Source organism: Amphiura filiformis, chromosome 7 (genome assembly GCF_039555335.1).
Source record: "Amphiura filiformis chromosome 7, Afil_fr2py, whole genome shotgun sequence".
In the NCBI taxonomy this organism is placed as follows: Eukaryota; Metazoa; Echinodermata; class Ophiuroidea; order Amphilepidida; family Amphiuridae; genus Amphiura; species Amphiura filiformis.
In genome coordinates, this window is record NC_092634.1 from 33,205,120 (window position 1) to 33,223,980 (window position 18,861).

Consider the following 18,861-nt stretch of genomic DNA (forward strand, 5'->3'; position numbering starts at 1 on the left):
CTGAGCGTAAGCCTGTGCGTGGTGAATTGTATGGATGAATAAGTTCAGTGATGTATGATGGTGCAGATCCATGAACAGCGCGATATGTGAGAAGAAGGAGCTTATACTGGAGTCTCAAATGAACTGGCAGCCAATGTAAATCAGATAAAATTGTGGTTATGTGACTGGATGGTTTGGTGCGTGTGACAAGACGAGCAGCTGTATTTTGAATCAACTAACGATGAATTTGTTCTTTTGGAAGTCCCAGAAGTAACGAATTACCAATGTCTAAACGAGAGGTGATAAATGCATGCACTAATTGATCAGTACTACAGTAGCCTGTTCAGTAAGGAATTTGCGAATTTTACCCAAGTTTCTAATATGATATGAAACAGATTTGGTAACAGAAGATATGTGCGAAGTAAGAGTCATTTGAGCATCCAAGATCACGCCTAGATTGCGAACTTGTTTCACAGGAGAAATAGCAGAGTCACCAATTCTAATTTGTAAGTCTGTGACCTTATTGAGTTGTTGTATTGAGCCAAGTAGAATAAACTCAGTCTCGTTGTCATTAAGCTTGAGATAATTATTTTTCATCCATTGACGGATTTCCTCTTTTTTGTTTCATACATTTGAAGACTCCTCCAGCAATCGGTTTTATTTTACCATTGAACTGTGGATTGTGAACAACACCGTACAATTAGCCTTATGAGCCATGTTACAAATATAATTCTAAGAATCCTGTTACTCCGTGCAAGAAGTAGAATAAAACCTGAGATTGGTTAAGAGCAGTCCGGCTTTGTAGAAGATGCTGGTACCAGGAATGCGATTTATATCTTGAGAATGATAACAGAGAGAGCGGTAGAGATGCAGAAGGATGTTTTCATGTGTTTCATTGACTACTCAAAAGCCTTTGACAAGGTGAGACATGGTCAGCTTTTTGAAGATCTTGGCAGGCTATACCTGCATGGAAAGGATCTACGACTGTTGCAGAACCTTTATTGGAATCAAACAGTGTGCATAAGGGTAGATGGAGATAGTAGTGAATATACAAGCATTAAGAGAGGAGTCAGACAGGGATGTGTGATGTCACCAGATCTCTTTAATTATTACAGTGAGTTGATTCTAAGGGAGCTAGAAAAGGAAAATGGTCTCAGTATAGGTGGACATAACATCACGAACATAAGATATGCAGATGACACTGTCCTATTAGCTGAGTCTGAGGAGGATCTGCAAAGGCTTCTTGATGTGGTGGTTCAGGAAAGTGAGAGGAAAGGTTTATCGTTAAATTGCAAGAAGATAGAATGTATGGTGGTATCAAAGACTGAAAGCCCAACATGCATATTGAAGGTGAAAGATCAAAGAACTAAGCAAGTTTCCTCCTTCAACTACCTTGGCAGTCTAATCACAGAAGATGCCAGATGTATTAAGGAGATTAAGAGAAGGATTGCACTGGCTAAGTCTGCATTCTCAAAATTAGACAAGATACTAAAAAACAGTGCCCTCAGTATAGAGGCCAGAATTCGGGTACTCAACTGCTATGTCGTCCCTGTATTAATGTATGGAAGTGAAGCATGGTCAATAACAACAGACATTAAAAGAAGATTGGAGAGCTGCGAGATGTGGTTCCTTAGAAGAATGATGAAGATCCGTGGACTGATAAAGTGTCTAATGACGATGTCCTAAGTAGAGCAAATGTGAACAGGAAGCTGTTACGTGAAATCAGAGTTAAGCAGCTCAAATTCCTTGGTCATATCCTCAGAAAGGATGGTTTCGAGAACCTAGTATTGACAGGAAGAATAGAAGGAACAAGGAGCAGAGGCAGGAAGAGAGTGATGTGGTTATCAAATCTGAAAGACTGGCTAAAAGAAAGGGGAGCTGAACATAAAGCGACAGAGCTTCTGGAGATGGCTTATAACAGAGAATTGTGGCATGACATGATCGCCAACGTCTTAGGATATGGCACCTAGAGAGAGAGAGAGAGAGAGAGACGGATTTCCTCAATACATGTCTCCAGAAGATGAATGGATTTTTCAGCTGCGTTCTGTGATGCTTCAAATTAAATATAAATCTGGTTGTCGTTCGCGTAAATGTGATACTGGAGATGGTATTTGTGTATAATGTGACGTACCGGAGAGGTGTATATAGACCACTGTGGTCCAAGCACAGACCCCTACGGCACAGAATAGTTAAGTTAAGCTTTAGAAGAAGGTGGCGGAACCGTGCAATGGACGAATAGCATAATGAACAAATGTGAAGAAGTAGGTAATAAAAATACGGGCACAAGAGTGGTTTAAGTTTGGTATTCACAAATAAAATTACAAAGCCAGCAGACGAGGCTAAAACCTGAATAAGTTATAAACCACTTATTTTGAAAGTATTTGTAGACGCACCGAGTGAAAAATTGTCACATTTTGTAAAATGAGCATATCTTCAAAAATTGTGAGACGATTTTTTCCGGTTTATTAAAACTAGCGATTTGAGGTTTCATTACATACAAAAATGTATTTGATCAACTTTTTTTCTGAAATAGAAGAGGGCGCTATGAGGGTTCTGGGGTTTTTTTGGGGGGGGGGGGGTCCCCGTGTTTGCAGGTTTTTCCGGGCATTGGACGTTTTTCAAATTGGCTGTCGTACTTTACCTTCTTCTGTACTCACATTTCTTTCTTGTAATACCTGCAATTTTGATTTGTTTGATGTTCCTGTCTACGTTGCTTTTACGTGCGTGTTTTCGCATATCAACTGGAGTTGTCAGGAGTTAATAGGTATAACGTGTAAAAGAAATGTCCAAAGAGTCTTATTGGGGTAAAAACAAATTGGCTGCAAAGGTCATGGTTTTAACGCGCTTGGATATGCTCTTTATACCATTACTTATATTCGAGAATAAGAATGGGTGTATACTCTTAACGCTTTACCTTTGATTCATTTTAAAGTAGTACCACAGTACCTTATCTCATTTATTTATCTGTTTAATCTAACTAGATCAATAGCCCAAATGGCGTAATATGTACAACTAGACAGTATAGGTACTTATTTGCACAGTGATATTCAATGACACCGATTTGATCAACTTCAAGTAATATGCACGTACAATTCAATCCTTCCTGAATTTGCGCAGTGTTCAATTATGGGTATTGTGGCATTATTCGTTTGGTTTGTAGTCCTCGTTACTGCTGGTGGACTCTTTATTGCATATGTACGCGGGGAACCTATTCGTTTGGAACCAAGAAATAAAGCTGTTCTAATCACTGGATGCGATACAGGATTTGGCCATGCACTGGCAGCAACATTGGATGATATAGGCTTTAATGTTTTCGCAGGGTGTTTAGACAGTCGAGGTGATGGAGCAAGAAAGCTGCAAGAAGGGGCGTCAAGCAGGTTGCTGGTTGTCCAGATGGATGTGTCAAAAGATGAAGGCGTGCAAGCAGCATTAGCAACGGTGAAACAGAATCTACCTGAGCCTAAAAGAGGTACTTATGTGCTAAAGGACACGATGTGTATTTTGTGTGGATGAAAAAGGGGAATGACCGTTGTATCGTTGCTATTCCTAATGCTTGCTAGTCCGAAAAAAGGTTTGTTAGTCCGAAAAAGGTTCGCTAGCCCGAAAATAAGGTTTGTTAGTCCGAAAATAAGGTTCGTTAGTCCGAAAGACTCGTTAGTCCGAAAAATGGTTCGTTAGTCCGAAAATAAGGTTCGCTAACCCGAAAAAAGGTTCGTTAGTCCAAAAAGTTTCGTTAGTCCAAAAAAGGCTCGTTAGTCTGAAAAAGGGTTCGTTAGTGCGAAAATAAGGTTCGTTAGTCGGAAAAAGACTCGTTAGTCCGAAAAAAGATACGCTAGTCCAAAAATAAGGTTCGTTAGTCCGAATAAAAGGCTCGCTAGTCCGAAAAATAATGAGAGATAAAGTTTGGGTTAGTTCTATTGTTAGGGTTGTGTCTGACTAGCGACTGTTGAATATATCAATTATCAATTATTTTAACAATTTTTTTGTAAGTTTTAATATTACTTTATACACATTTTTTTAAATTCTATTTTATTATAAAATGAAATGTTATTATTTTCACTGGATATGTGTGCCAGGCATTGTAGTTTGAAACTTTAATAAGTACATGCTATGGAAACAATAATCTCTAAAACCAGCTACATACGCGTAGACATAATGTAATGCCTGCATATTTATAAAGTCTGCACAAAAAGTAACTCAGCTGTTATAAATACGCCTATAGATTCAGAACTAATAATTGTTTTCACAATATTTCTACATAGCGAGAAGGATGATTTATTTACACGCATTTTGATACCGCCATTATCTTCGCGCTTACTTAAAATCAATACAAATAACTGCAAGTTTTAAATTGGGATTTTTTTCTTTCAAAACACTGCTGTATTGTCAATATTGAACAAAATTGGACAAATGGGGTATCAAAATGCGCGTAAATAAATCATCCTTCTTTTTATGTTGATATATTGTGAAAACAATTATTAGTTGTGAATCTATAGGCGTATTTATAACAGCTGAGTTACTTTTTGTGCAGACTTTATGTTAGCCCTGTTGTAATAATATTACCACCGTTTCCTATATACATTGAACAATTTTGTCTTCCATACACATTTGAGTTGCAAATTTTTCTTACAGCATTCTGACACATTTCCTGTTCAAGTTCATGTCAACCCAGGTCTATCACAACTAGCATGTTGTGGTACATTATTTACATGGATATCGCCTGAATTAAATATGCTTTTTTTTTCCAGTTATGTTTGTAGCAGCTGTGTTAAGTATTTTGGTTAAGTAGCAATTAATATTTTTAACTAAATATCGTTGGATGTGATGATAATACAATTTCGAACATAAAATAGGATTATGTTGTAAAAGGAAATTATAACACCATGGAATGTATATCGTGGCATTTCTGACTATTTAAAAGCACACTAAAAGAAACCTTGCATTGTGTCGGGTTGAGTATCGATGTGATAGCTCATCTGAGTATCATAACGTCTTTAAATCATGCAAGCTTACCTAACTACACTGGAAGGTGTTGGCCAATGGTAAGACCTACATGTAATTGACGCTGTGGTGATAATCGTTTCCTGACCTTTATGAAATTAAATTTACAGAACTTATAAAGCAGTTCCGATGTAGGACGCATGCGTATTCACAATAGTCCAAGAGACTTATTAAAGTCCAAGAGACTGGGATAGGTATTATCAGTTCTGAAGCTTGATTTCTTTTAATTAGACATAATTATTCTGATTTTTGAAGCACCCTTCATGAAAGTACTCCGTCCTTCGGAGGGGATGTTAAGCCGTCGGTCCCGTGTGCAGAGATCCATACCTGAACATGCATCTCGCAGCCAGTTTCGAAAAGAGTAGGGTGTTAACCCCTGACTGTTCCCAACCCGTCCCGGTGTTCAAATGGACCCCAATGGAAATTCTTGGGTTATCCAGGGTTGTCAACAACAAAAAAACCCCGAACAAATCAAGATGACGCTGTGTACTGTCCCATTATTGTTCTTACTAACTGATAACTGGAAAGGTAAAACAGATAACACTCGTGCCGGAGTAATGGTGAACCCCAACAAGTGTATAATATAGTTGGGAAATCCATTTTTGACATTGCTTTGACCTTCAACTTCCGGCATGACACATTTATTTACCTTTGCCTCTTTCACAGGCTTATGGGGCATCGTTAACAATGCTGGGCTATCTACATTTGGTGAGGTTGAGTGGTGTAATATTGACGTGTACGAACGCACAGCGCAAGTCAATCTATTTGGTTCTATCCGAGTAACAAAAGCGTTTCTTCCACTAGTTAGGAGGGCGAAAGGTAATGTTTGCTTGAACATAACACAATGGATACTTTAAAGTCAACGTAATGTTGATGAGTTGAACAAAATATATTATAAATAAACTGACCAGTCGCCGGTTCGAATCCCGCTTCAACCACATTAATAAAACATGACAACAAATTATTTCGTTACATTAAATGTTGCACTTTTAGAAACCTTTTGTAGCAGAACGTCATAAAGAAAACATTTCACGAATATTATATAGCCTAAACGGTATTTTGGTTAATTATTTTAACAGGTCGAGTTGTGACCATTACAAGTGGTATTGCACGTCAAGCCATCCCGTCTCGTTCTGTCTATGTGACCAGCAAATATGCCATGGAAGGATTCTGCCAATGTCTCAGGTATGTTCTTAAGGGTTGGGGTATGAACGTTTGGACAGTATTTATTTGGGACATTAGAGCACATCAGACATATCGAATTGCATTCTGAATACGAAGAATGTCATTCTGATATCAAATATTTTTGATCGTTTGAAATTCGCAATTTAAGACACATTTTATGGCAAATCATTTAAAATTGATATTTTTGATATTTAACAGTACTTGAAGTAAACTTTATAAATCTGATGATTTATACTTAAAGTGTATGTAGGTGGGATAAAAAGCCGACGATCAATTGAAAATTTTGACCTTTCGTATTGAAGATATGGATTTTTTCCCAAAACACCAAACAAAAATAAGGTCTTTTTGGGAAAAAATCCATATCTTCAAAATGAAAGGTCAAAATTTTCAATTGACCGTCGGCAGTAGTACAATAGGTCTGTATAGGTAAAACATTTCCTGTTCAGCCTTAATGATGTCATATTTCCGGGACATCGTTAATTTCGGGACATAGAGTGTGTCGAATCTTTTAAGACGTGTCAATTTTATAGACGCTATCCACTACTGCACTCAGTACACATCACTCATTGAATTAGCAATTCCGCCATGACAGTCAGTCCACCTTCATTAATTGTTCCTTCAAGATACATACCTAGAGAGTTCTCCTCCAAGACAACCAGTCCCCTCCCCCCTAATTTCCCTCTTGATCACAATGGTCAGTGAAATATATCCAATTGGGGTAATACCTGATGCAGTCCTATTTATCCATAGTCGTATCCTTAATTAATTGTTCCTCCAAGATATATACCTAGATTTCTCCCAAAACACCCAGACCACCCCAATTAATAACTTCCTCTGGGTCATAGTGGTCAGTGGAAAATGACCAGTTAAACAGGATATACCTGATACAGATAGATTTATCCATAGTTGTGTACAGTATCTTATATCACATAATTGGCACTGTGTCTTCTATCTGTTACGTTATATTTGATTTTGTTTCCCTATTTGATTTGGAAGAATGTAGAGTACATTGTAGTGGTTAAAGGAGGAGGGTGTCCGGTTGTGGGTGGGGTGGGGCGTGTAGTTGGTGATGATGAGCGATTACAAAGGAGGGCATTTAGTTGGGGTGCAGTTGGTGATGATGAGCGGTTAAAGGAGGGCGTCCGGTTGGGGTGTAGTTGGTGAACACCATAGGATGTAAATCATTTGAACCGATATTTAGAGGATATGAATCAAAAGAGGGTCTAACATTAATGATGAAGAGTACTGACTGAACTGGGCCAGGGGAAACTGATTAAGGTGAATTAGTTGTATTGGGATAATCGCTCTAATTAATTGGAAGAACTATACATGTATATTACTGCGTTGGACCGACTGTCTCGGTGATCTACTTGGAAGTGTGAGTGGACGAGACTTAGGGTGCGGCACATTCTATTCTCTATTATCATGATTATAATTGCCTAAATTCTAAATATGTTATGAAATAGACCCAAGCAACAACACATAATAAAGTACGATATAAGAAGATATATATATATATATATATTTCATTTTTTTAATTTTCATTTTATTATAGATATTCAAAGGCTCTTTGTAAGCGTTACTCGATGGTTTAATGTTGGTATTAATATTCGTCAAATGTACTTTGTAACAAATATTAGATTTTATTATGCTGTTTGTTAAATATTTTATCGTATTAATGTATAGTATAGAATATAGTTTAGTGATGGTGGCGGTAAAACAATTTTGGTTCCTTTTTCACACGCTGTCTTCATCATCAGCTTCCATTTCTTCATCCGCATCTTCATCGTACAGGAAAAGACCATCGAATTTGGCTTGATACTTCGCCACCACTCTTTTGATTGCTGTGTGAATATCCGCACCATAGTCCATTTTGTCTTCGAGCTCATCCGTGATTTCTTGATACAGGTCATCATCTTTCAAATGCGCAAAACTCCATAAAAATGTTGTAAATTGGTTGAAAAAGGCACGTTTAACAGCCCACAGGGTCTTTGTGTATGCTTTCTCCTTAGCCTGTTCTGTATCCAATCCCTCTGCAATGTACTTTTCATATTTTTTAGCTCTCAACTCTTCAGTGATTTCCATGGCTTGTGCGTACCATTCTCGATACATAGCGTTGTCTTCCAGTTCATCGCTTATCTGTTCACCCGATGACTCCTCCTCAGATTCAGATTCATATACTTCAGAAGCTTCGGATTCAGGGTTGCCATTTACTTGTGAATCATCCCAGTTCATATCATCTACTTCTGAATCACCTTCCTCCTGTTCAGACTCTTCTTCTTGATGTACAATTTTCTCATGTCGCCTTAGATCGAATTTGCGAGTGAACCCTCTCTCACACAGGGAACACCGGTGAGGTTTAGCAGCAGGAACATTCATGTTGACCTTTCAAAGATTTGTGTACACATGGCGAGAATATGGACTGACGTTACCTTAAATAAACTCATGATTCAAGCGATGATAAAAACGCTATATTCTATACTATACATTAATACGATAAAATATTTAACAAACAGCATAATAAAATCTAATATTTGTTACAAAGTACATTTGACGAATATTAATACCAACATTAAACCATCGAGTAACGCTTACAAAGAGCCTTTGAATATCTATAATAAAAAAATATATATATATATATATATATATATATCTTCTTATATCGTACTTTATTATGTGTTGTTGCTTGGGTCTATTTCATAACATATTTAGAATTTAGGCAATTATAATCACGATTATAGAGAATAGAATGTGCCGCACCCTAAGTCTCGTCCACTCACACTTCCAAGTAGATCACCGAGACAGTCGGTCCAACGCAGTAATATACATGTATAGTTCTTCCAATTAATTAGAGCGATTATCCCAATACAACTAATTCACCTTAATCAGTTTCCCTGGCCCAGTTCAGTCAGTACTCTTCATCATTAATGTTAGACCCCTCTTTGATTCATATCCTCTAAATATCGGTTCAAATGATTTACATCCTATGGTGTTCACCAACTACACCCCAACCGGACGCCCTCCTTTAACCGCTCATCATCACCAACTGCACCCCAACTAAATGCCCTCCTTTGTAATCGCTCATCATCACCAACTACACGCCCCACCCCACCCACAACCGGACACCCTCCTCCTTTAACCACTACAATGTACTCTACATTCTTCCAAATCAAATAGGGAAACAAAATTAAATATAACGTAACAGATAGAAGACACAGTGCCAATTATGTGATATAAGATACTGTACACAACTATGGATAAATCTATCTGTATCAGGTATATCCTGTTTAACTGGTCATTTTCCACTGACCACTATGACCCAGAGGGAAGTTATTAATTGGGGGTGGTCTGGGTGTTTTGGGAGAAATCTAGGTATATATCTTGGAGGAACAATTAATTAAGGATACGACTATGGATAAATAGGACTGCATCAGGTATTACCCCAATTGGATATATTTCACTGACCATTGTGATCAAGAGGGAAATTAGGGGGGAGGGGACTGGTTGTCTTGGAGGAGAACTCTCTAGGTATGTATCTTGAAGGAACAATTAATGAAGGTGGACTGACTGTCATGGCGGAATTGCTAATTCAATGAGTGATGTGTACTGAGTGCAGTAGTGGATAGCGTCTATAAAATTGACACGTCTTAAAAGATTCGACACACTCTATGTCCCGAAATTAACGATGTCCCGGAAATATGACATCATTAAGGCTGAACAGGAAATGTTTTACCTATACAGACCTATTGTACTACTGTCGGCTTTTCCTCCCTGCTACATACACTTTAAGAATATGTCAGTAGATTTATATAACTTACTTCGAGGACTGCTATATATCAAAATTTGAAAAATATCAAATTTTTATAATTTGTCATAAAATTTGTATTATATTGTGATTTTCAAAAATGAAAATTATTTGATATCAGAAAGACATGCTTCGTATTCAGAATGCAATTCGATAGTTCTGAGGTGCTCTCATGTCCCACAAAAATACTGTCGAAACGCAATAAACGCTCATTTTAGATCCCTTAAAGGAAGACGATTTACCATATTCTTGTAGTCGAGAATCCAGACATGTTGTGCTCTTGGTCCAAAATATCTGGTGGGAGTTAGTTACATTACATCATGTTACATCTGCCATGATCAATAAAGTCTTGTACCAGTAAAGTATGCCATTGAAGGATTTTGTCAATGCTGAAAAAGAATATCAAATTATGTCTGTTCGTCTAGGTATTTACCGTATTTTCAGTTGTGTTCAACGGAATTAACTGCAGTCATTCGTGTGTGATCTCCGTTTAATCAGTAAACACACCCCCATCATAATCAAACCGGCCGATAGCCTAAAATGGTCCGCAGCACACATACGTGTGCATGTGCGAATAACCGTGCAAATTTAGTCTGGCAACGAAGTGCAAAGTGTTGAAATTATCTTCAAAACTATTTTATCTCGTCTTTTGCCAACGATAGCTACAAGATGTCACGGCAGTGACAATCCGATATATGTAGTAATCTATCGGAGCTGTTAAAAGGAGGTCTTTCCGGGTGTTAACTCTCCGTATATCTTCCAACACCATTGATGTTTCAATCTCTTAATATCCATTTCTTTTGTTTTCACCAATCTGTTGACTGTAGATACGAGATGAAGAGATGGGGTGTCCATGTCAGCATCATAGAACCTGGCAACTTTGTCGCTGCTACGGGAATATTTACCAAGGAAAATATCCAGCGAATTGGAGATAAGATGTGGGAGGCGATGCCAGAGGAGGTCAGACAGGACTATGGCAGAGACGATTTTGATAAAAAAGTTGCCACAATGGCATATTATTCTAATATTGGTACTCGAGATAAAACTCCGGTTATAGATAGTTTTGTAGGGGCATTACTTGATAAATATCCAAAAATTCGGTACGAGCCTAAAGATTGGTATTGGCACATGCGTACATTTATTATGACACATTTACCAGCAGTCATAGGGGATAATATATACATATACTAAATTGAAACTATTAATCAATGAAATTAAAGATTATATTTTCGTGTGACGAGCTGAGTAACATATATTATAAACTCTTTCACATAAATAAATTCATGATAATATACCCCATATTCAGGCGCAGTGACAAACTTCAAAATTAGCAGCTCTTACAGTTCACGTGATCAACAACAAGGATACATTATAGGGGCGTATCATTAGATTCCCAGGGGGTGGAAGTGTTTTAAATAAAAAGGGGGTAAAAGAAATAACATTAACAAAAAACCAAACTAATTTACCCATCACTAAATGAGCAAAAACAGCACATTTGCTCACTATCACGTAAAAAGCCACTGGACCAGCTAATTGTGAATACAATAATGCATGAATATTAAAAAAAAATGCTAGAGCCTATCTAAAACCAAAATGCCGCCACCGAAACAAACCTAACCCAACTAATACTGCAATACCCCCAGGCAATCTAACGGTGCGCCCCTTAGATCAGAATAGCCAGCGTTAACACAAAGTATCAGTCGTAACGTTTGTTTGTCAAATGGATATGGTTGATTTACCAATGGACTGAAGCTTTTATTCGACTATTGTATCCGATTTGAGTGCTGACATATTGGAAAATGTCAATCAATATAAATGAATTCGTGCGATCGACAGCCCGTGTAATAAAATGGTACTACTTTCTCGGTTTGTGCACTTACGTGACATGTTTTGATCATTTATTGAGCGTGTTTATAGTGGATGTATACGAAAAGATTATACTGCAATAACAATTAATTTATACGCTAATATACACTAAATAACCGATAAGCTGGCTCACTATAAACTCGTTCATTAATTATCGCCTGCCCTGTTAAGTGGCTGTCACGTTAGTAACCAATTTAATGGCGGATCTCTTTTGTTCGAAAAAATTGTACCATTTTTATGAATAGCCTGTCGGCAAATCAAATCGACACCAAGGGACAATGAGTTCTGTAATCTATTGTTTCTCCATATTTATATAACCTCTTTCGTTGATACAGGCGAACTCTATAAGGTCTCGCTTTCCGAGCGATGAACATGCATACCATACCTGAGCAAGACAAGTTTTGAACCGTTTATCGTACATATACTGCGAGCCAAAATAAACGAATTTGTTGCAATAGTTTATTCATTTTCCAAAAGACAAAATGGAAAAGCAAATTTATTGTTTGGTTAAAGTTGAGGGTTTGTCCCAAAATAAAAACACCTCGAGACAGTGTAATACTCTTCCCATGTGTTCTGTGTTCGAGTCTATCGAACTTTTGTTTTATGCCACAAAAGTATACAGCACATCAGGCTAGCATATCCAGTTACCAAACCAAGTTTGAAGTTGATCGTGTAAGTTGCAAAATTTGTTATTACAAATAAAATATGCAATATGCAAATCAGCTCATTAATATTTATAAATATGCAAATAACATGACACAAAACAGCATACAGCACATCAGGCTACCATCCAATCCCCATACCAAGTTTGAAATTCATCGGTCATTGCGTTTAAGTTGCAGAGTGGATTAATGAAAATGTACGTAAAATACGCAAATCAGCTCATTAATATTAATAAATATGCAAATAACATGACACAAAACTATACAGCACATCAGGCCACCATATCTTATTACCAAACCAAGTTTCAGTTGATCGGTTATTGCGTTAATGAATTTGCTTCCGCCCGAACAGCCAGGCAGCCAGCCAAACAAACAAAGAAACAAATAGGCAACCATTTGGATGATAACATAAGCCCCGCATTATGTGCGGGTTCTTCGTCGTCTAAGATAGTTCCTTCGTTTTATTCTATTTTTCTACTTTGGGGCAACACGCGACCACGTTTTTGAATATTGTCTGACAACACATTTCAAATCATTGTTTTTGACTCCAAAAATATCTCCACATCCATGTGACCCTGCTGTCATCAAAACTATTGCGCTTCCAGTTGCTTCATAAAACAAATCTGTAAAATAAATCTTAGAAAAGAAAGAAATATACAACACGAGCAGACCATTTAATTTAAAAATAATACCCGTTTTCAAATCTTGTCTTTTTGACCCCCAATATATCCCCACATCCAAGCGACACTGCTGTCATCAAAGATATTGCGGCTAGTATGTTGAAAGAAATCGTAAAGCTTCCAGTTACATCATAAAGCAAACCTGTAAAACGAATTTAAAAAAAATTGCATATTTTAGTTCAAATATACCTGTCTACATATTTATAATTAAAGTGCTATCATATTCTTGTAAATATTGATAATTGAAGATTACTTTGCTTGGCGATATTGTAATGTTATACGGAATAAAAATTCCTTTAAAAAATCGGGGCACCCAATGGGAGCTTTGATGTGATGTGTTGAAATATAACCGTTTGAATAAAAATTTCTTCTTAAAAACAATAATTATTGTAACATTAGTAAACAAAGAAAGATTAGGAAATGTAAAGTATATCTATTGCCGAAAAGTTATTTCTTTCTTAGAAGCAAGGTTTATGAACTAAATTTCCTGCATGAGCCCACCTGGATAACACCAAAATTACGCGGTTTCGTAATAAAGATGGCCCCACACAAAAGTGTGTAAACAAAATTTGTAATTACAAATAAAATATGCAATATGCAAATCAGCTCATTAATATTCATAAATATGCAAATAACATGACACAAAACAGCATACAGCACATCAGGCTACCATCCAATCCCCATACCAAGTTTGAAATTCATCGGTCATTGTGTTTAAGTTGCAGAGTGGATTAATGAAAATGTACGTAAAATACGCAAATCAGCTCATTAATATTAATTAGTAAACAAAGAAAGATTAGGAAATGTAAAGTATATCTATTGCCGAAAAGTTATTTCTTTCTTAGAAGCAAGGTTTATGAACTAAATTTCCTGCATGAGCCCACCTGGATAACACCAAAAAGTCCTTGTAACAACCGGGGCTTATCAGGATTAAGATTATTTAGAGAAAAGTTATATTGAAGTTTATACTTCGTAGTTTTTTACTTTTTTAGTAAGTTTTTTATTTATTGTTATCTATTATCCATTTTTATTTGAGTCTATTTGACTTTTGTTTTCACCTTTCTATAGCTAACATATTATGAAAGTATGCTTGGATGGTAATTATATAATTGTGACCCGGCAGCACAAACGAGCCGTAAATTCCCTAAGTTGTATTCTGAGTTACGGTGTAAAATATGTACGAAGGTCGTATTCATCGGTAACTTAAGCTGGCCAACATCCGTCTGATTTTGATAGTCAAAAACTAATCAATAATCCTATTGTTGAAGTGGATAATAAGCTTCTACCTTAGATGGCTATAGAACTTTTAATAGCTCTGGTCTTTGTTTGCTTTTGCTGAATCCTGTTCAAGTGGTGGGTAACCAGGCATTGTATTTTGTACAGGTATGCATAACCAACAATTAACAATGAGAGAACTTTCTGAAACCTCGTTGACTTGGGGATGATTTGAAATGACCGCCAATTATGGCTGTTTGATATTTATTGCCAGCAATGTGGAAAAAGAGACACATGTAAAAACGTAAAAGCTATAATTTTGTTGAAGGAGCAAAGTTTAACAAACCATAACTCCGCTTCTGGATATCGTTTGAAGTCAAATGATATACCATTTTTAAGTTTGTGATGTTTATTTTTTAAACACGAAATAAAACAAAATTGACCGGGGGAGGAATTTACGGCTCATTCGCCGTGGACGGTCACATATGATAATGGGAGCATCGCTTGATCTAAATTACAGCAGAGAACATTTGAGAGCTTGCGATTTCCAAACGCAGGTATTATACGCCCGTGCATCTATTCAAAATCCTGTCACCTGAAAGTGATTTTGAATAGATACAGTGGCGTAGCCAGTGGCGGCCAGAGGGCCGGTGCCCCTCGCTCGTCATTGCCATCGGTTCATGTAAGGCGTTCGGTAGACGGAAGACGTTGGTGAAGAAAACAAATGGGTTAACAATAGACTATTTTTAACACAGGGTGACAGAAAAAAGTGGAAATGGTAAAAAACATTATGAAAAATGTGATTTTTATGTTGGTACCGCCTATTATCTTTTTTTTTTTTTTTTTTTTTGCTCTTTCACTTTTTCAAACCATGTCAACAAATCACAACATCCGTCGGAAAAAAAGTATTTCCGTCGGTACAAGTTGTGCCCCCTCGGTTCCAAAATCCTGGCTATGTCACTGAATAGATACACGGGCGTATGATACCTACGTTTGGAGATCGCAAGCTCTCTAATAATCAATATGGACTACGTGACAAATGGCTATTATATAAAATAAAATTGAAGGTTATGAGAACAGAATGATAACCTTCAGCTATAGGTTTTTATTGCTGCAATTAAGTTAAGGACAATAAAGTAAACAAGTTATGAAAGTGAACACATCACAACAAGGAATTAACCTCCTTTGTTATTACGAGAAAGTAACTCAAAATCTAATTTAGAAACTGAAATAGCAAAATAAAATTAGTTATGCAATTTTGATGCAGAAATTGTCTGGATGATTTGTCTGGTTAGCTCAAAATTTGTAACCTCGGTGACTCCTTGAATGACCAAAGATGCAGAATCCAAAGTTTAAACAGATACTCAAGTCAGTGTACTATTTACATTCCTTTTGCTATAAATTGAAGAAACCGGGTCTCTCCCCATATCTGTACTGCTTGAAATCCAAGTTCCGTTTTTGTAGGGACCCATGGTTCTTTTGCTGACAGGACTCTTTACCTTAAATCAGCATTCAAATAAATACCAACAGGATTTATGACAGTCTATATAATACCGTATTTATTAATTCGTTTTAAACAATTCATTGATGTTAGTACTGGGTAGTAGCCATTACTGCCAGTAGACAGGAAGTCTAGAAAGTTGACCTCAACGCTGTAAGTGGTCTTCCTGTGCTTTTGAATGGGACAGCAGTAACCTTGGCAATTTTTTAGACCAAAATTTTGAATTTTTTCAGATTTTTAAAAAGTTTGTGAGAGCATAACAAGACTATCCTTTGATGGATTTTTATTTCCCTCGGTAGATATTTTTTAAATTAAGTTTGTCATAACATATTAAAAAAACAGAGACCCCTGCTGTATAATAAATTAGCAGGTAAGTTTGATGAAAATTATTAAAAAAGTGCCTATTCTTTTGTGTGTGTACGGTCTATCACCGGTCACTCGGTAGTCTTGTAACATGTCTAATGGCGCTGCCCATGGCCACTCGATGAATTGTTTAATTCGAATAAATCAATTCGATATTATAGACTGTTTAATCCAAACTTACCTGTCACAGCCCCACTTATGATCGATGCTAATCCATAAGCTACGTGAAGCCATGCAATGGCGTGAAAATGCTCCGATTCGTTTGAATTTATTTTAGCAGAAATATAAAGTTCGCCACCAAGCACGCCAATTCCTATACCGAAAAACAGCGATATGATATTCAAAGCGATGTAACTTCCAAACAAAGTTATCAACGACAACGAGATGGCTGTTATTACAGATGCAGTGTATAAGAGTTCTTTGTACGTCATGTATTTATGAAGCAACGGAATTACAATCCGTACAAAAACCACACCAACTCCTCCACTTGTTGCCACAATAGATCCTTGTTTTATGGATAGACCGTTTGACACAGCAAATGACACCATGTATATCATCCATCCAACAATGGTATATCCCCAAACAAATCCTGGTATAACAACCTCTGTGATGAAATGAAGTTTGGTAAGCAGAGGGAAACCAATGGCTTTGCTAAGATCTTTAAGTGATTTTCTTTGCAAGTACCTATCTTCATTTACATCGTTTTCAGCATTGAAAAGTTTCTGGTAAACATTGTCCGTTTCGTGCGATATGTTTGCCTTTAACAGAGCACCAAACGGCACAGAATGAAATGATAGTCCACTCAGAATTAGTAAAGCTCCTCTCCAGCCGTAAATATCTAGTAATAGTTGAGTGATAATCGGCAAGATTACAATACCAAGTCCAGTACCACAAGCGTAGATACCAACAGCAGCTTCATAATATTTGTCGAAATATTGAGGTACTACACCGATTAAAACATTCTCTTGAACTAACAAAAATCCTGTAAGAGATGAAAGCAAAATAACATTAATACGATATTCTCTTCAATGTAAATGTGCACATCCTTTTTACAAAGCACTCTGAAATCCACGCTATAAACACTAGATATAGAAACAATCTCATCTTACCTCGAGTCAAGAAAGTCTTTTGTGAGAAATCTATTAAATATGCAGGTATAAAGCTTTGGAATGCTATTGATTCTGATATCAAGTGCTCGTCATCAGTGAAGCAATTCCGGAAAAAGTATAAACAACATCTTATGCAAAACTATTCCTAATTGTTTACAGTCTTTCATTCATGTGTACCTCACCAATATTTTGTTCACTAATTTCATTAATTTACTTTCAATAATTAGTTTTTGATATGTGCATTTTTGTTTTTTCTTTGTTTTTCCTTAAATGTTAACATAGGATATGTCATTGATAGACATGACAGCTGGTTGGTTGGACTCGGCATTTTTGTTGTCTACCAACCTGCTGTCATGTCAAATAAATGCCATATACCTGTATCAAGGGGTTACAGAGCTTCAGGCCTTTGGGCCTCAACTGTAATTCCTTCACTCATCGTTGTATTATGAATTTCCATAGTTTATTATATATGTATTATTATTTATATCTTTATAATGTACTATTCTTATGTATTAGTATTGTATCATGTAATGAGTGAACAGATAATAATAAATCTATTTTATTTGCTCCGTTTACTTCGGTCAGCATCGCATAATAGGTATATGGAATAACTAAAAAGGAATTAATGACAAGTTTTCGTATGTTGCAAGGAAGTTATTATACAAATGAAAGACGCTACTTTGGTGTGTTCAATGATTTTTCACCTAAAGTACCGCCCACTCCCCTAATGTCACGTCGCATGTTAATAAATTGACACCACTGCTGGCTGGGGTACCAACTAAAGTGGGTGACGGGGATACGCGACCACATTGACCACCATTTATCAACTTCCTCTCACAATACCGTTTTGTTTTACTGTCACCAAAAGTATCCAAAGGCAGACATTAAAAGGTACATACATATCATACCTGCCAATGTGCACTTAATGAAATAGGGAGGGCGAGTTAGCGCATCGGTAGCTCCCTCACTTTGCACCACTGAGGTCCCGGGTTCAAGCCCCGGCGCGGCCCAAGGACTCATGTGCACTTGGTTTATCCCGATTCCATGCTCGCTCTCGCAGGTTTTCTCCGGGATCTCTGGTTTCCTCCTGGTTTCAAAAAATCGGTGATTAGTTGTTTGGTTACCAAAAACTTCAACCAATGGAATTTGGGGAGCTGCACAGATAAATGGTGGATGTTACAATCTAAGTGCGGATAGGTTTGCGCTATTCTGGCTGCACAATGCCTAGTTGATGCGATCTGATTGTGATGATTCACCATGGCAGCGAAATTACAGCGCTTTGAACACTCCTTGATGATGATCTGTGGTAAGGCGCTATATAAATACCGAAATTTATTCCTTAGCCAAATGGCATGTCAATTTTGACGAAATTTGGTTATTAGGACCATCGGGGGGTGCCACAAATGTCACGTGAAAATGTCTGGCGCAAATGCCATGTCAAGGTCATTATGGCCCAAAGGTGTTTTCCACTTAAAATGCTACTTCTTCCCCATAT

At 37.0% G+C, this 18,861-nt stretch overlaps 1 protein-coding gene across 1 annotated transcript; it reads left to right on the forward strand.

Moving 5' to 3' along the window:
- The first annotated feature begins 3,088 nt into the window (after positions 1-3,088).
- Positions 3,089-11,654, forward strand: LOC140157044 (D-beta-hydroxybutyrate dehydrogenase, mitochondrial-like). Its single transcript, XM_072180110.1, has 4 exons — positions 3,089-3,448; positions 5,647-5,799; positions 6,060-6,165; positions 10,798-11,654. Exons 1-4 carry the CDS (start codon positions 3,106-3,108, stop codon positions 11,159-11,161), a joined length of 966 nt encoding a protein of 321 aa, XP_072036211.1. The 5' UTR covers positions 3,089-3,105; the 3' UTR covers positions 11,162-11,654.
- The last annotated feature ends 7,207 nt before the right edge of the window (positions 11,655-18,861 follow it).